Here is a 17,337-nt window from a genome sequence, read left to right as displayed (position 1 = left end):
CTCATAACAATTTAAGTAAACCTATACCATGGACATTTGACATCTTATATTATAATAATATTTCACATCTACTCAGTTTTCTCTAAGAGAAAGAATATTATCTAATTCATCTTCATATTTCAGGTATCTGGCATAATTCCTAGTACATGGGAGATGATGAATAGCTCTTCCTCAATCTCAAACATAGCTATATGTAGAGTACAGAAAGGTGCTACTGCATGGTTTATTTTTGAAGATTGAAAAATTTTTATATTATTTCTAAAAGATGGATAGCTGACACTTATGTGTGACCTAAACAATTAACATATACTAACTCATTTAATTATCACACTTCTGTAATTTATAATTGTTTCCCATTTACAGATGAGAAAATCGAGGCACAGAAAAGTTCAACTTTTCCAGGAGCTACAAGCAGTAAGTGGTATGCATGGGATTTGACCTCAGGCAGTGCAACTCTTATTTGCTGTGTCCTGAAGCACTATGCTGTCTACACTGCCTGAAATTTTTAGTACATAAACAGTGTAATATAACATTCCAATTTGGTGACTGAAGATGAACAGATTTTTAGTGTAATAGAACATCCTCACCATTAAAAAATGCATTTATACATCTTTTCAAGTATTTGCTGTAACACTAAAAATGAATTGATAACTTCATTAACTATAATTTCATTAATTCTGGCTACCAGAACTCGGAGTGCCTTTATAATTTCCTTAATTCACAGACTCACAGAGTTAAGAAACTTAAATGCTTTTCACACAAAATCATCTCTCTCTTCTGTCCCTGGTAGAAGGGCTTATTCTGGTATAATTTTAACTTCCCAGCCACTGGGGCTTCTCTTACTTTTCCTTAATTACTGCTGAATATCCTAATGCAGTTCACTGTCAATGATTTGATTCCAATTTTCATTTTAAATTTTAGTTTCTTAATTTCATCCTATTACTCCTAGTAATTGCTTTTACATATCATTGCTCTCTCTAACTTATAAAATAATACTTTTTCCCTCTTTAATATTAACACATTTCACATTACTGTAGATAGTTATCATTCCCATCAGTCATTTTCCAGCCAGCTCTACATATTTGGGACTTTTTAATTGTTTCTCATTAATCACTTCTATTCTTTATTAAATGGCGCTGGTATATTCTTCCACTGGACTTATATAACCAACAGAAGTAGAAAGATACTGAAAACAGCATTCAGCCAAGCTGCTCTATGAATCCATTCTTCTGAGAGTTCAAGAGGGTCCTAAAATTATCTTTTTCATTTTTTCCTTTCTCTCTCCTTTTTTTTTTTTTTTTTGTAATTAGAGACTCTTTATGACCCCACCTTGGTCCAGTTTCTATATTCCACTCTCATGTAGGTTTTATAATGCAAGAATGGGTGGATAATAATGGAACTGATAGCAATAATTTAATAGATGCAAACGTAACTTCAATTGTGCCACAAAATGGTTAAATTCTGGAATAGTAACTGATATTACGTTTTGCTTTCTGAAAGAATGTATTTTAAATGATAACTCTCCAAAAAAAAAAAAAAAAAGGAAAATGACATGGATTTGAATGTTTCTTCAACTAGACTTTTTTATTATGTCATGGTTGGTGGTCCTTGTCAGAGATGATTCCTGGATGGAAGATGTTCTGTGGAAACTAGAATACACATATAAGCTTTCTTGTTATAAGTTTCTCTGTGCAGAAGAGTATAATGTTCATTCAATGTGTATAATTCCAAAGATATTTATATAAATCAATATTAAATGTTTCCTTACTATCATTTGAAGACTTGACAAATAAATGGGACATTTTTATCTCAAATAACAAATACACATATATCTTATAATATATAAAGTATATTTATATATCATTTATATGTATTTTTTATACAAGCATATATGTGTGTGTGTTTCCATATGTCCACACATATGAAAACATTACTAATAGTCTATGGATATGAATAGCTTAACTCATCAGGATGTTTCAAAAGATTACCAAATTCCATCTAATGTACTAAATTATATTATAGATATATATATGTAAAAATCATCCGATTAACATCCAAAGTAGTTTCATCTTATATCTGTCACTTCATGGTCATGACTATATATGAGTAGGAAGAACAAAAGTTGCCCCAAAGCAGTCCTCTGTCAAAAGTCACCGCAAATACGGTAATAGATTTCACTGAATTGAAATGTGGACTCCTCTCTTTAGCAACTCGTTGACCAGGAGAATTTCTTTCCAAATGTTAGACCCTTATAAATATAAAAATAGCAGCTTGGAAAAATTTTTTGATAATAAAATCCCTAATCAATGTTCAATTTTTGTAAATAGTTTATTAGAATTGGAAACCTATTTCTTCTCATTTTTTTTTTTTTAAGATTTTCTTTTCTTGATTTTACTGGGGGTGAGTGCAGGGGGGAGGGACAGAGGCAGAGAAAGTCTTATGTAGGCTCTGAGCTGAGTATGGAGCTCCAATTTGGGGTTCAATTCCAGGACCCCAAGGTCATGACCTGAGCCAAAATGAACTAAGATGCTTAACTGACTGCACTGCCCAGGTGCCCTAGAAATGTATTTCTTCTTAAAATAAAGTGTGTTCATGTTTGTCTTTGTGGGGCTTTGTAATAGATTGGGATGTCTTATTCACTGCACTTTGTGACTCCAAACCCCAAAACTTTACAATCCAAAGGCCAGAATAATCTGATTCTTATTTAATCAGTCAATGCAAAGGTATACTAAAGAAAAATTCAATAAACAGGATCCACTAAACAACCAAAAATGTGGTCATTTGGAAAAGATCTAGTATGGTTATAATTGCAAATAGAAGAGAAAAGGAAGACAAGGAGAAAAGTAGAAATTAAGGTATTATTGTAATTTTTTGGCAGACAAAATTTAGATCCCAACTTTCACCTTATTTTATCCATGTTTTTAGTAATCACCTTGTTAAAGTGTTTAAATAAGAAAACAGCAGGGGTGCCTGGGTGGCTCAGTGGATTAAAACCTCTGCTTTCAGCTCAGTCATGATCCCGGGGTCCTGGGATCGAGCCCTGCATTGGGCTCCCTCCTCAGCGGGGAGCCTGCTTCCCCCTCTCTCTCTTCCTGCCTCTCTGCCTACTTATGACCTCTTCCTGTCAGATAAATAAATAAAATCTTAAAAAAAAAAAAAAAAGAAAGAAAGAAAACAGCAGATTCAAAGACCTGAAATTACACCACAGATCTTTCAATGGCAGGACCAAAATTTGTATTTCCTTTGACAGTGGAGATCATATTTTCCACCACTCTTCATTGACTTGAAGACCAAATTTAGATATTTTTGCTTAAGATAATAGACACTGTCTACGTATTTAAATACATCTGAAGAAAGAAAATGATATTACAGATGGTATTTGCTGAAAGTCAGGAGAGTCAATAGGGTTGGATCCATCCTTGAATTAAAAAAGAAATTGGAACAAGCGCTATAAAGAGTGCAAGCTGATATGGAGTCCACAGGAAGAGAGCCTGCGAGAGGCTGCTAAGAAGGCTGTGTCCCTAGCTACAGGGTTTCTGCCAGAGGAGAGTGCATCAGCTTGCATTCGCCCTTTTCTTTTTCCCTTTCCAACCCAGTCAGGCTCCATTAAACAATGAATGAAAGTTATCAAAGTGTATTTACAACCTACCACACCATGGACCAGTGAATTCAACTTGGCAATTTTCTGATAAAGGAATGATATGGACAGGAATGGGCAGAGGCTCCTGCAAGCAGATTTAGAAAGCAGTGCTGATTTCGATCTTTGGGAAGATTAGCTGTTCTGCCTTGCTGGCTAAGGTGAGCTGCCTTAGAGGATTAAATAAGAAACAGATTTTAAAGGGCTGTTTGATCTATTTCCTGCCATCTGAATGAGTATCTTTTTTTTTTTTTTTTTTTTTAAGATTTTACTTATTTGAGATGAGTGAGAGGGAGAGCAAGAGAAAAAGCAAGAGCTGGGGAGGGGAGAAGGCAGAGGCAGAGAAAGAAGCAGACTCCCCACTTAGCAGGGAGCCCAAGGTGGGGCTTGATCCCAGAACCCTGGGACCATGACTTGAGCCAAAGGCAGATGTTTTATAGACTGAGCCACCCAGGCGCCCCTGAATGAGTACCCCTGAATAAATTACATAGTTTATTTCTCAAACTGCAAATATTTACAGCATACAATATATAGCAATGAAGTAACTCAGATTAATAATCTTAATCTGAAGGATTCGAAAATTAGATGAATGCAAACAAGAATGCATCTTGGAAGTGTAGACTACATTAAAAAATGGTGGCTCAGTGCGGTAAGCCTCCGCCTTCGGCTCAAGTCATGATCTCAGGGCCCAGGAATCAAGCCTCGAATGGGGCTCTGAGCAGAGAGCCTGCTTCCCCTCTATCTCCGCCTGCCTTTCTGCCTACTGAGAATCTTTCTCTCTCTGTCAAATAAATAAATAAAATATTTTAAAAAATTCATGGAAAAACAGTGAAGGAAAATTTGAACTCATTAATTGTGGAGGTTATTTTGAATACATTCTCACTATTTACACGATTGAAACAAATTTCCTCTTGAAAATAACTATTGTATGTTAATTAGATGTATGTGCATGCATATGCACACAAACCATTTTGCCTTTGCTTTTCACAAACACTGTCAAATTGAGACCATGTAGGATTGTAAAATCCCCATTATTCTTAAACGAGGATGTATTTCAGATCCTTTATGTAGTTAAACCATCCATCACCCTCACTTTTTGCAAACATGTTGTAACTTTCCACTTTACAAAGACCATAGTGCTCAATAGGCAAGAACTCCTCCCCTCCCCCACCTTCTGCACACTGGCTGTATCATTGCAAGCTTATCAGCAACAATTTACTTTCCACTTCTGTTGGATTTTCTCAAGAAAGGAGGCATATCATCATAGGTTGTTTCTTTCTACGTGTGACCAAGATTCTATACAAGGTCATCTTTACCCCAGTCCATCTTTTTAAATCAATTATCCTCTCATTAGTATGCTCAGTTTCTTGTCTCTATTGACTTTTACTCATCTGCGTAGAAACACATATTCAGTCTCTCAATTTACAACTATAATCCTCATTTTATTAAATTCCCATTTGTTTGGATGTTCATTTTTTAAAGGTTTTTTTTTTTTTTTTAAGATTGTATTTATTTATTGAATAGAGAGAGAGAGTGCATTAGCAGGGGGCAAGGCAAAAGGAGAGGGACAAGAAGACTCCCCACTGAGCGGGGAGCCCAAGTGGGGTTCAATCCCAGGACCCTGAGATGACCTGAGCCAAAGTCAGATGCTTAAATAAGTGAGCCTCCCAGATGCCCTTCTCATTTATTTGTTTTACAGGACTTCTTATTACAATCTCAGGAAAGAAAGATTAAAATGATAAAGTACTTTTTAAAAGATTGTATTTATTTGACAGAGAGAGAGATCACAAGTAGGCAGAGAGGTAGGCGGGGGGGGGCGGGGGGTGGAAGCAGGCTCCCCACTGAGCAGAGAGCTCAATGCAGGGCTCTATCTCAGGACCCTGAGATCATTCCTTGAGCTTAAGGCAGAGGCTTTAACCCACTGAGCCACCCAGGCACCCCAATGATAAAGTATCTTAAGTGAAGACATCAATATATATGAAGGTAAAGCCCAGAGATATGAATGTTTCTAGATTTCTAAGCTGAAATAATTCAATATTTAAGATACACTGCATTAGGAGTTATATTTATATTCTTTGCTATTTTTCTGTGTTCCACTTCATTTTTTCAAGGACATAAACATATTGTACTCTAAAATCAAAAAGGTGATAGATATATTTAGTCCACTGACAAATAAATTTTTAGCAATAAAAAAGAGTCAGGAGGAGGTTAATGGTTCCACTAAATCTGTCTTGATGAATCCATTACTGTCAAAAAAAAAAAAAAAAAAAAAAACCCTCTCCCAGTGAGTGTTAACAAACATGATGGAGATTTTTACATTGGTTAGAAAAGTCTCTTCACAGCACTCACCAATTTATAAAAAATAAAAAGTTAAAAAAAAATACTAAAAAGAAAAGTCTCTTAATGTTACTTGGATTAGTACAACATAGAATAATGGCATTAATAGAACTGGCAAGCATGATAAAGCTGTTATCTGAAAACAAGATGGCAGACACATTCACAGCATATTCCACAATAGATCTTCCCATTATTAAAAATATATATATATATATATTTTTTTTTCTAAGAGTGGCTCCAAAGAGGCAGACACAGTGATAATTAAGATGTAATTACATGTTAAAGAGGAAATATTTAACATTTTTAATGACCTGACAATATGGATAATTGACACCAATGTGGATCATTCATGGAAAACTGGGTGAATTACCTAAATCAGAGAAAGTATGTTCTTTTTTACCTTCTTTAAAGAAAGGATCCCTTCTCTGGTCTCTTTGTCAGTGGAGATGGAGAATATCCCAATACCATCACCGTTAATGATAGAATAGGTCATGTCAGCATTTGAACCAGTGTCTGCATCGTTTGCTTTGATTTTCCCAACAGCTGAACCAACTTGAGCTGACTCAGGAACATACAGCTGATAGTGCTCTGAAAAATATTTCATATTAAAAATCATTTGATGGTAATACGGTTCACAAAAAAATTTGACAAGGAAAAGACATGAAAATGGTTAGACCACATATTCAAACAAACATATTAAGTAATATATAAAGTGGATATGCTTTCAGATTTTAAATATTAGTAAATTCTGTAGTAATGGAATACTAGATTTACACAAACTTTAAAACATATGTAAAATAACGTACATAAGAAGAATTTGCAGATATCTTAATATAAAATATTTTATTAGCTCTACATCCCTAGGCAACAGAACAAAAGACAAGGGAGATCAAATTTGCATTCTTATGTTGAGCAAATACTAAATTAGTCAAGTTCTAGTGTAATCCCCAATGCATTTCTCCTCTCATACAGCATGTGAAATTAAAATATAAGAGTTTGAAAACCTGAAATTCAAAACTTGAAATTCAAAGTGAAAACAAAGAAAAGAATATAGCATACCTATAAATGTGATTATTATTCTGATCAATAGCTTAATTTAGTGAAATGTATAAGCCAGGACAAAGAGAGATCGTAAATATATTTATGTATTTAATTGCCATGTACTCTAGGTCAGCTTCTGGAAAGAATTTGGAGTGGTTTTATAATAATATCATAATTAAAACAAAATTATTAAAATTAATAGAAATAATGACTAGGTCAAAGAATGAGAAGAATAAATATAACTACATAGGATTATATAGTATTTGTGATTGAATTAATTTTTACCCTATATATATTTAGACACTATTGATTATGTAAAATTCATGATATGATATGCAAAAATATATTTTTCAATATGTTTTGATATTAAATGTTTACATTGAGCAATTTAAAATTTTCAGTCTGTCCTGATACTAAATTTCTTCAGAGAGAGCTCAGAACTTTCCTTATAGAAACTTATGAATTAGATATTAAGAAGCATAAATGGTCATGTTGCTACCAACTGTTTTATTGACAAATTAGAAATATATCTATTGAAACAACTTATTTGTTTTAGCAAATCTAAGTAACAATGTAAATAGCAAAAACCTTGAATTAAAATGCAATTGTGTGTTTCAACCAAGACTAAAAGAATGGTGATTTAACATCATACATGGATATAATTAGGCTATACAGATAAATGAATGTAGAGCTTGTATGAAAATAATTTCCCTAACCCAATATTGTGTTAGCTATACTATGATTTTTTTTAAGTTAATATATCTGGTAAATGTGTGGAGTCCTCTCATTTACTTCTAAAGATACAATTATATGTTTTAAAGTGCTACATGGGGATACCAGGGATTGATTTATTTATATTCATTATTCAACAAAGAGTTTTCCCAGTTCTCCTCTATAAACATGTGAGATGTTACCTGACATATTTTTAGTTCAACAATCCTCACCAACTTAATATTTCCTGGGTAGACTGCCCTTTTCTGTGAAACACATGATCCCCTAACCTTAATCATGTGTTTTTATCAGGATTTGTCATTTAACACCTCTTGATATGTTTAATTGACCTGTGAAGAGTATAAGGCCCCAATTTTACAGGACTCCACCTTTCTGATCTCAATTGATTTATGAAAGGATAGGCAGTTGACTCACGATGATCCAAAGAGAGTACATTCCCCAAAATGTTGGTACTGGAACTAGGAAAGAACTTTGATCTCTCTTCGTTGGCAAAGCTATGAAATGTAGGAAGGGACTTTGATGAGGTCATGTTTCCAAAATTCATGTTAAAGTACCTAATCTCAGGGCACAAATTCAGTAACAGAAAGAAGCCATGATTTTCAGGATCTTTGTAAATATCATAATGTTCCTAGGCAGTTATGCATAAAATAGGACACTGTTCTGTTAAAAAAAAAAAAAAGAAAAAAAATAAATTAGACTGTATCTCTTATTTTCCAGCCCCTCAGATAGAAAGGCTAGGATGTCAAGATCCTGGTTTCTAAGTAAGGTCTCTAAGTTACAGCTTAACTTTCCACAGTTCTATAAGCCTTCCAAAGGACCCTCAGCTAATTAAAACTGAGGTGATACACTTGCAAGCAAATGAAGTCTTAGTTCAGAAAAATAAGTAAGCAAATCACAAAATTATTATGATGGTAGTGTTAAAAAGCAGGTTGTTTTTTGTATAAGTTGTCATAAAAGATCATATCCTAGATAACTTTTAGATCACATCATATAAGAGGAAGCATCTCCTTGGAAGACAATCATGTTCAGGGAAAGAGCTGATACTTATTGATACATTCTAGGAATTGCAAGTATAGTAACTCTTCCACATTCACCATGCTCCATTAGACAAATTAGAATATATTAAGATTAATATTTAAACACTTATACACTCTCCATATAGTTGAGAACATGTGAACTGTAAACTGTATTCAAAATGTCTCCTAATAACTAACAAAAATAGCTGATAGATAAGATTTATTTATAAATCAAAAGAAGTTTAGGGTCTTTCTTTTTAATTTCTAAGGCCTGAATAAACAGCCAAGTACCTAAAAAATGCTATAAATTCCAGGAGAATAAATATGATGAGGCTCTTTAAGAAAATAAATACTGTATATATATATAGTATATAGCTTATATATATTTTTATGTTTACCTATTTATATATATATATATTTATTTACCAAAATTAAAAAAAATGTGTATAGAAGAATGGTATATAGACATCATAAAAGCTGTAACAGTAAGTTCATAGCTTAACATCATATTCATTGATGAAAAATCGAAAATCTTCCTTCTCAGATCTGGATAAAAGCAAGAATGCCTAATATTTCTACTTCTAGCCAACACAGTACTGGAAGTTTTAGCCAGAGAAGTTAAAAAGAAAAAAAATAATAAGAGGAATCCAATTAAAGAGGAAGAAGTAATATTTCTGTTACCAGATGACAAGATCTTATAGGTAGAAAGCCCAAAGACTAACACACACACACACACACACACACACACACACACACACACACACATATTACTATTAGAATGAACAAGTTCAGTAAAGTTGCAGGATATAAAATCAAAACACAAAAATCAGCTGTCTCTGTACATTAACAACAAACCATCCAAAAAGGAAATTCAGAAAACAGTCTAATTTGCAATACCATTAAATATAATAACATACTTAAAAAGAAATTTAACCAATGAGGTGAAATGACTATGTACTAGAAAATACAAAACATTGATGAAGGAAATTAAAGGAAATATGAATAAATAGAAAGACATCTTGTGTTTAAACATTGGATGACTTAATACTGTTAAAGGGTCCATATTACCTAAAACAATCTACAGATTGGTGCTGTGCCATTCTAATCACAATTCCATATGTGTTTTTCATGGAAATAGAAAAACAAAACAAAACAAAGCATCCTCAAAATACAGAAAATACAGAACTACAAAATACGGAGAATGAAGCAAGTAGAAAAAAAAGAACAGAACTAGAAGCTTCAAATGTCCTGATTTCAAACTATATTACAAGGCTACAGTATTTGAAACAATATGACATAGCGTAAAGATACACATACAGCCCAATGAAACAGAATAGAGACCCCAGAAGTAAACCCAAGCATAGACAGCCAGCTGAACTTTGATAAGAGTACCAACATTAAACAACAGGAAAAAACAGTTTCTTCATCAAATGGTATTGGGAAAACTAGATATGCACTTGCAAAAAAAAGAAATTTGCCCACTATATTACAGCACACACAAAACCAACTCAAAACATATCAACAATTTAAATATAAGGCTTGAAGATTTGAATTCCTGAAAGAAAATATAGGGAAAATCTTCTTGATATTGGGTTGGCAATTATTTCTTGGATATGATATCAAAAACTCAGGCATCAAAGAAAAAATGGATGAGTGGGTCTACACCAAACTAAAAACTACTGCACAGGATAGGAGACAATCAACAGAATGAAAAAGCGGCCTACAGAATAGGAGAAAATACCTGTAAATCATTTATGTGATAAGGGGTTCATTTCCATAATATACAAAGAATTTCAAGTCAAGAGCAAAATTTAAAATTTTAAAATAAAAATAAAAGAAGAAGCCATTACAAAACTGGCAAAGGATTTAAGAAGACATTTCTCCAAAGAAGACATTCAAATAGCCAGAAATTATATAAAAAGATATTCAATATCATTAATTATCAGGGAAATGAAAAATAAAAACTACATGTAGAGATCACTTCACACCTGGTAGAATGACTATTACCAAAACACAAAAGACAAAAAGTGTTGGTAGCATTATGGAGAAATTGGAACCCTTACACTGTTGGTGGGAAGGTAAAATGTGGTGCAATAGCTATGGAAAACAATATAGAGGTTCCTCAAAAATTAAAAACTAGAACTATTATATGATCCAGAAATTCCACTTCTGGGTACATATCCCAAAAATCTGAAATTAGAACTCAAATAAATGTCTATATTACCATGTTCTCTGTAGCATTATTCACAATGGCTGAGATATGGGAACAACTCAAGTCTCCATTAACAGATGAATCAATAGAGAATGAATAAAAAGCCTCTCTAATAAGGTAAGAAATACAAGCAATTAGGAAAATAAAACCTGAGTGTGTGTGTGTGTGTGTGTGTGTGTGTGTGTAAAAGGGGATATTCTAGTGAGAGAACTGTAGGATTAATAGAAGAGGAAATTAGAAATGTATATGTAACATATATATAAGATTAATAGAAGAGGAAATTGGAAATCTATATCATATAATCTTATATAATAATATTATTATATATTATATATCATATGCATTATAACATATAAGAATAATATATATTATATTGCATATATTAAATGGATATAATATTTAAAATATTATAACAAACTATGATATATATCATATGAGTTATATATATTAGATATAATATATATCATGATAAAAGGAGAATAAATCAATGACTTTGGATGTCTCTGATAATAAAGATCACAAAGAATATAAAAAATAGACTTGCTATAAATTTAATTTCAAAGAAACCAAGAACTTTGGGACTGGGTTCCTTCTAAAGAGCCTAGTATACAACTGATGCTTAAGTGTTTTATTTTATTAATGTCTGACATAAAGACAACATTCACATGTACCTTTGCAACTTTAATCCAATAAATACCATTATGTGTCACATTTTTAATATAGCTTAATTAAGCATGGGAGGAAATATATTGAATCATCCCACAATAAGAAAAGATATCAGACAAACCTTATTCTAAATACCAATTCTAACAAAAATGCTAATACCATTTATAAAGATATATAATATATAGTATTACCTTTAAGAATTCTGAAAGCTGAGATCCAACAATCCATAAACAATTAGATATTCTCATTTTTGAATAATAATAATTACATCTGAACCTTCATTTACCTGTTATTTATCAGAATTGGCATTCTTTATAGACTTGAAGGACACTTGGGAGAAACTTTAAAGGGTATGATTCAAAATGTAAATCTTTGACTAACAGCCTGAAGCTTTGTCATTTCTATCCATGATGTGGCTCAATTGCATAGAAGGAGTCAGTTTACTATTTAGGAAAAAAGTTCACTTTTATCTAAATAAGATTAACAAAGGCCATAATTCCTAGAATCTTGGAATACATGGTGAATGACCTTTTGCCTTTCGTATTATTTTTACTCTGTAATTACTCCCTCTGGGGGAAAAAAATACCCATCTTGGATAATTTATAACACAGCCTAATCAGCACTTTTACAGTTGCCAAAATATCCCTTAGAGTACTCTGCTCAAGTTCACAAAAAGGTTATATGCTGTGTAACATTATACATTTCCGAGAGGATGAAAAAGGATTAAAAACCTCACTGCACTTTCATCCAGGCATATAGGCATATGTATATAGGCGTATATACATATATGCTTACACACAGTATGGGATTATATATACAAACACATGTTGTATGAAGGCGTATCTCCGTTCCATTTATGTATTAGTGGGAGACAGAAATGAGACAGGGAAAGAGAGATCATGTGTTCAAGTCTCTGAAACAAATTATATAATTGGATATGTAACAACATGCACAAATTTAAACCAAATTTAAGCTTAATTTTTAATTCTTTCTATTGAAATTAAGGACCAAGTTTTTCCCAGCTCCCTCCTTTCTCTTATAGCATTCGTGAGAGAAAATTTATCATATAGATAGATAGATAGATTATGTATTATATGTATATATAAAATATATATTATATATATAATAGCTACAATGAACTTACACATTTAAAAATTTCATGTTAGATGTAATTGTAGATCTAGTTGATATAATGAAGGCGTTGATTTTAACAATACCTGTCATAGATTATGTACCAAAAAACCCAGGTCATTCCATATTTGTTTTTAAAACTTACAGGAATTTATTTTTCAAATTCTTTAGTAAATAAAGCAGTCATTGTATTGTTTTACATGTAGCTCTGCTTTTATGAAATATAATTATATCTAATAATTGTGTAGCCCCAGTACATTCACCTTGGTTTTATTTACACAAGCTACAACAAGACAGCTTTGCTTGCTCTAATAGTCATCAAGTAGGAAGGATATTCTATCTGAATTGTGTAGCAATAAAGAATCTCTGAAAATAAAATGCTTCCCGATAAAACAAATTTTTGTTTTGTTGAATACTGAGGTAATTAATGACCTGATGTAAAATCGTGTGATACAAAAATGTCCCCTAAACCAAATAATGTATCCACATTTGCACTATTATATTCTATGAGGAGATGGGAAGATAGTTCTACAGAAGAGAAAACTTCAATCAGCCCCTGACGAATGTTATTAGGTGAGTTCTTTACTTTCACTCCTAACTATAATAATTATTTTGGTCTCTATAATAAATATCACCAAGATGTATTTAATTCTGGATAGTGTTTTAATATTAAAACATGTTGAGATATTTTAATCTGAGGCCTGAATATTGTTTTTTTTAGTCATGAAAGTTTTCATTCAAAACATTTTTTTAAGCTGGCTTTGAAGTGATATTTTTGTTTAACAGTTTTCCTTCCCTGTCCTCTCCCACATGTTTTTTTTTTATTGTATAGAGATTTTTCTTTTTTCCTACTTTTATTATTTTTATATCAGTTTTTAATATTATTGGTTCTTTTTCTATTTATTGCTTCTAACACTGATCTCAATTAAGCATTTTCAATTTTCTAGAACTCTTAATTTATTTCTTGTATCTCCTTTTACACATTACCATGGAGTCTATTTTTGTTTTTAATTATTTCAATTGTATTGAAATTATTTCTGTTTTTATTCTATTAAAAATGGTAACTAGTTCTAAAAAGAAAGTTGAGTGTTTATAGTTGGTTTATCCCCAGATTTCTGTAAAGATAATCTTTTATTTTATTGTAATAGTTTCATATGTTACTAATTTTTTTGATTCTGAAGAAAAGTCTCATAAATTATATGCATAATTATTATAACTATTATTTTTTAAAGATTTTATTTATTTATTTTAGAGAAAGAGAGAGAGAGCATGCAAATGAAGATAGGGGTAAGGAGAGGCAGAGGCAAAGAATCTCAAGCAGACTCCCAAGGGGAGCACAAAGCCACAAACAGGGCTTGATCTCATGACTCTGAGATCATGATCTGAACCAAAACACAGAGTTGAGTGCTTAACTGACTAAGCCACTCGGGAGCTCCTATAACTATTATGTTTTTAAAACACCATATGACTTGTCATTTCCCAAAGTTTACACCTTTTGTTTAAAATAATATTTATGTAGTAATATTGATCACTTTATGTTTAATGTATTTGTTTCTTTAATCTTTCCCCCTTCTAATTCCATGAAATAATCTTGTATTTTCTTTTAAAGCATAAACAGCATATAATGTTTAACCAATTTGTAAAACTTCAGGATGTCAATTTATCTATGGTCACTTTGATGGTTAATACCAGTGTCTCCTGTTTTCTAATATATTGTGGAAATATACCAAGCCCCAGGGTATACATGTGTGTGCTTCCTAAGTACTCTGTGAAATCCACTCTATCTGTCAAATGGATGTTGATAACTGCTTTTCTCTGCCCCATTCCAATTTTTTTTTCTTTAAATGTTCATCCTTATTTATGAATTTGCAGTCACCCATTTGAAATTTGGGGTCAGCCTAGGTTTTGTCAGCTTGTTCTGTACATGTTACTTACCTCATGCTAGCATAGTTTCAGGTACTGGGAATACAGAAAACAAAACAGACAAAAGTTCTCATTCTTACCAAGTGTACATTCTCATGAAGGAGAGAGAAAATGAGCAAGATACAGGATAAAAAAATATATATACTCGATGGCACAGTGATAATTCTAAAAATAACAGATTTAGCATGTTTATTAACTGTTTATGTGTTGATTAATCACCAAAATATCTCAGTAGCTTACAACAGCAAATATTTAATTCCACCTTGTTTTATATGAAAACTATGAGCAGATGAAGACAAAAAAAATATATTTGTTTACTGATTTGTTTTCTATTTTCTTTATCTTCCCAGAAAAACTAGTCTCTATGTTTTGTCTTTATCACATCTTTGATGATCTGAAATCCTATTTAGGCATGTACTTTATAAATTTTCTAGGATTTTCAACAGACTTCCTCAAGATTTAAATTGTAAATGAAGTCCTCTTTGACTAGTTAGGCTTGTTTATTTGGTATGTTGTGTTCTGGTATAAGGTCATCCCTTGATAGTATGATTATTGAAGTGTTATATAACTGAATTTCCTTGCAAATGCATTATAGTGAACTCACATCAAATTTTTAATGATGTCCATTTTTAAGTCTTTGGTGATAGTTACTATTCTGATGCTATTATGAAAGGTGTTTCATCTTCAAGGAGATTCATGAGTAGGACTTTTTAAAAATATTTATTTATTTATTATTTTTTTTATTTTAGAGAGAGTGTGTATGAACAGGGAGAGGGACAGAAGGAGAGAATCTTAAGCAGGAATCCTTGCTGAGCCTGGAGCCCAGTGCAGGGTTTGATCTCAAGACCCTGAGATCATGACCTGAGCTGAAATCAAGAGTCAGAAGCTGAACTGACTGGGCCACCCAAGCAACACAGATTCATGAAAAGTACTTTTAACAAATACAGGTATTTGATATCTTTAAAATCCTAAAACTAAACTGGGTAGGAATTTCCAGAACGTGCATTCAAATGGAATAAATTTGGTTACATGGGACTAAATGAATTGAGGAAAATGATTATAGTCTTTGTGACTCTTGTTGGTTCTCTAATATTTGCTCTTCCAAATTAAGGAAATTTTCTCCTAAAATATCTATGCTTTACAGAAATGTGGTAAAGTATTTAATTATGGGTTAATTGACGCCATTAACTTTTCTCTCTACCAGAACCCTCTGAAATTCAAAGTCTCAGGGAGTATTTCTTCTTTCACGGTAGTCATAGTCATTTGCATAAATTCAATAAAAATCTCCTCCTCATAACAGAAGCTAATTGGAAACATTGGTTGTTTTATTTTATTTATTTATTTATTTTATATTTATTTGAGAGAGAGAGACAGCACGAGAGGAGAGAGGTCAGCAGGAGAAGCAGACTCCCTGCTGAGCAGGGAGCTTGATGTGGGATTCAATCTTGGGACTTCAGGATCGTGCCCTGAGCCAAAGGCAGTCACCTAACCAAGTGAGCCCACCCAGGTATCCCAAAACACTGGTTGTTTTAAAAAGACTTTGACTGGGATGCCATATTTGAGGGAGACATGCATAGACTCAGATATGACCAGATAGAGAGCTGGAAGGAACTAAGGCTGAATTTATGGAGCCATAAAGCCCCACAGGAAATGTTGGCCTGTTTCCTTGCTTACAGAGTTTAAAGTAGCCTTGCCAGTTAAGTAAAGAATGTTGCTTTTTGGGAGGTGCAGGAACCTCAGGATATTTGGGGACCCGAAGAAGAGGAATTCACCCAAACTACAGATATTGAAGGCGTGTCTGATGATATGTATTTGACTAGGCTTCTGGCCCAGAGAGGATACTAAAAGTTCCATTGAGAATCCTTACAAAAAGCTCCAACAAGGCAGATTTTAAAAGATCTATATGGTCAATCAATATTCTCGCTGGGCTTATGTAAATAATTAGCCAATTTTGTTAAAATTGGACTTGTTTTACAAAGAATTATCCTGACTTAGCTATCTCTGGAAATGAAGGTAGTTATAGAGAGAAAAATTATGTCTCAGTAACACACCTTTGTGAATCTTAAATTCTCTTTCTAATTGTCTTTGAATGCTGTTTGCCTAAACTAGATAACCTGAGGTAAACTTCAGAGAAATTGCCACAAGAGCTCATGTAAAGACAATCTTCATAAGATTCATGCTTACTATTCTGTGGAGTAGATAACAGGATCCCATGGGCATATGGTTACTTGAATAGCAGGAAAATGGGATGGATTCCCCCAACAGTGGTATAACTCAGCTATCACTGATCAATTTTGTATAGTTGGGGTGACAACATTTTTCCTTAAAAAGCTGGAGTATACCCCACTTCATGGGGTTAACTATGGAATTATGAAAATAATGAATCACTTTCCTCATGACTGGATTGGATATTGCACTGAGGGATGACCCTATCCAGTCTTCTCATATTTGCCAGTGATTCCTCATAATGAGAATAGTGTTAAGGCTAGATATCACATAAAGAGGGCTTCATGATGGTTTTATCTCTTAGCCTTGTTTTTCAGGGGGTTGCCCAGGAGCTGCCTCTATTGGTATAAAATTGCAAATAGAGGATTTATCCAAGCATACAGTGACCATCTTTAACTAAGCTTGACATGCACTAA

At 32.8% G+C, this 17,337-nt stretch overlaps 1 protein-coding gene across 7 annotated transcripts in view; it reads right to left on the bottom strand.

Annotated features, from left to right (window-relative positions):
• Positions 1-17,337, bottom strand: part of CDH18 (cadherin 18) — a 974,546-nt gene that overhangs the window by 82,555 nt on the left and 874,654 nt on the right. For all 7 annotated transcript variants that reach the window (XM_082724411.1, XM_082724412.1, XM_082724407.1 and 4 more), the window contains one exon: positions 6,375-6,562. In XM_082724411.1, the coding sequence (XP_082580537.1) occupies positions 6,375-6,562 (188 nt within the window). The remainder of the gene's footprint in view (positions 1-6,374; positions 6,563-17,337) is intronic.

The sequence above is a fragment of the Mustela nivalis genome, assembly GCF_964662115.1.
Source record: "Mustela nivalis genome assembly, chromosome: 3".
Classification (NCBI taxonomy): domain Eukaryota; kingdom Metazoa; phylum Chordata; class Mammalia; order Carnivora; family Mustelidae; genus Mustela; species Mustela nivalis.
This window is presented reverse-complemented; position numbering and strand designations above follow the sequence as displayed.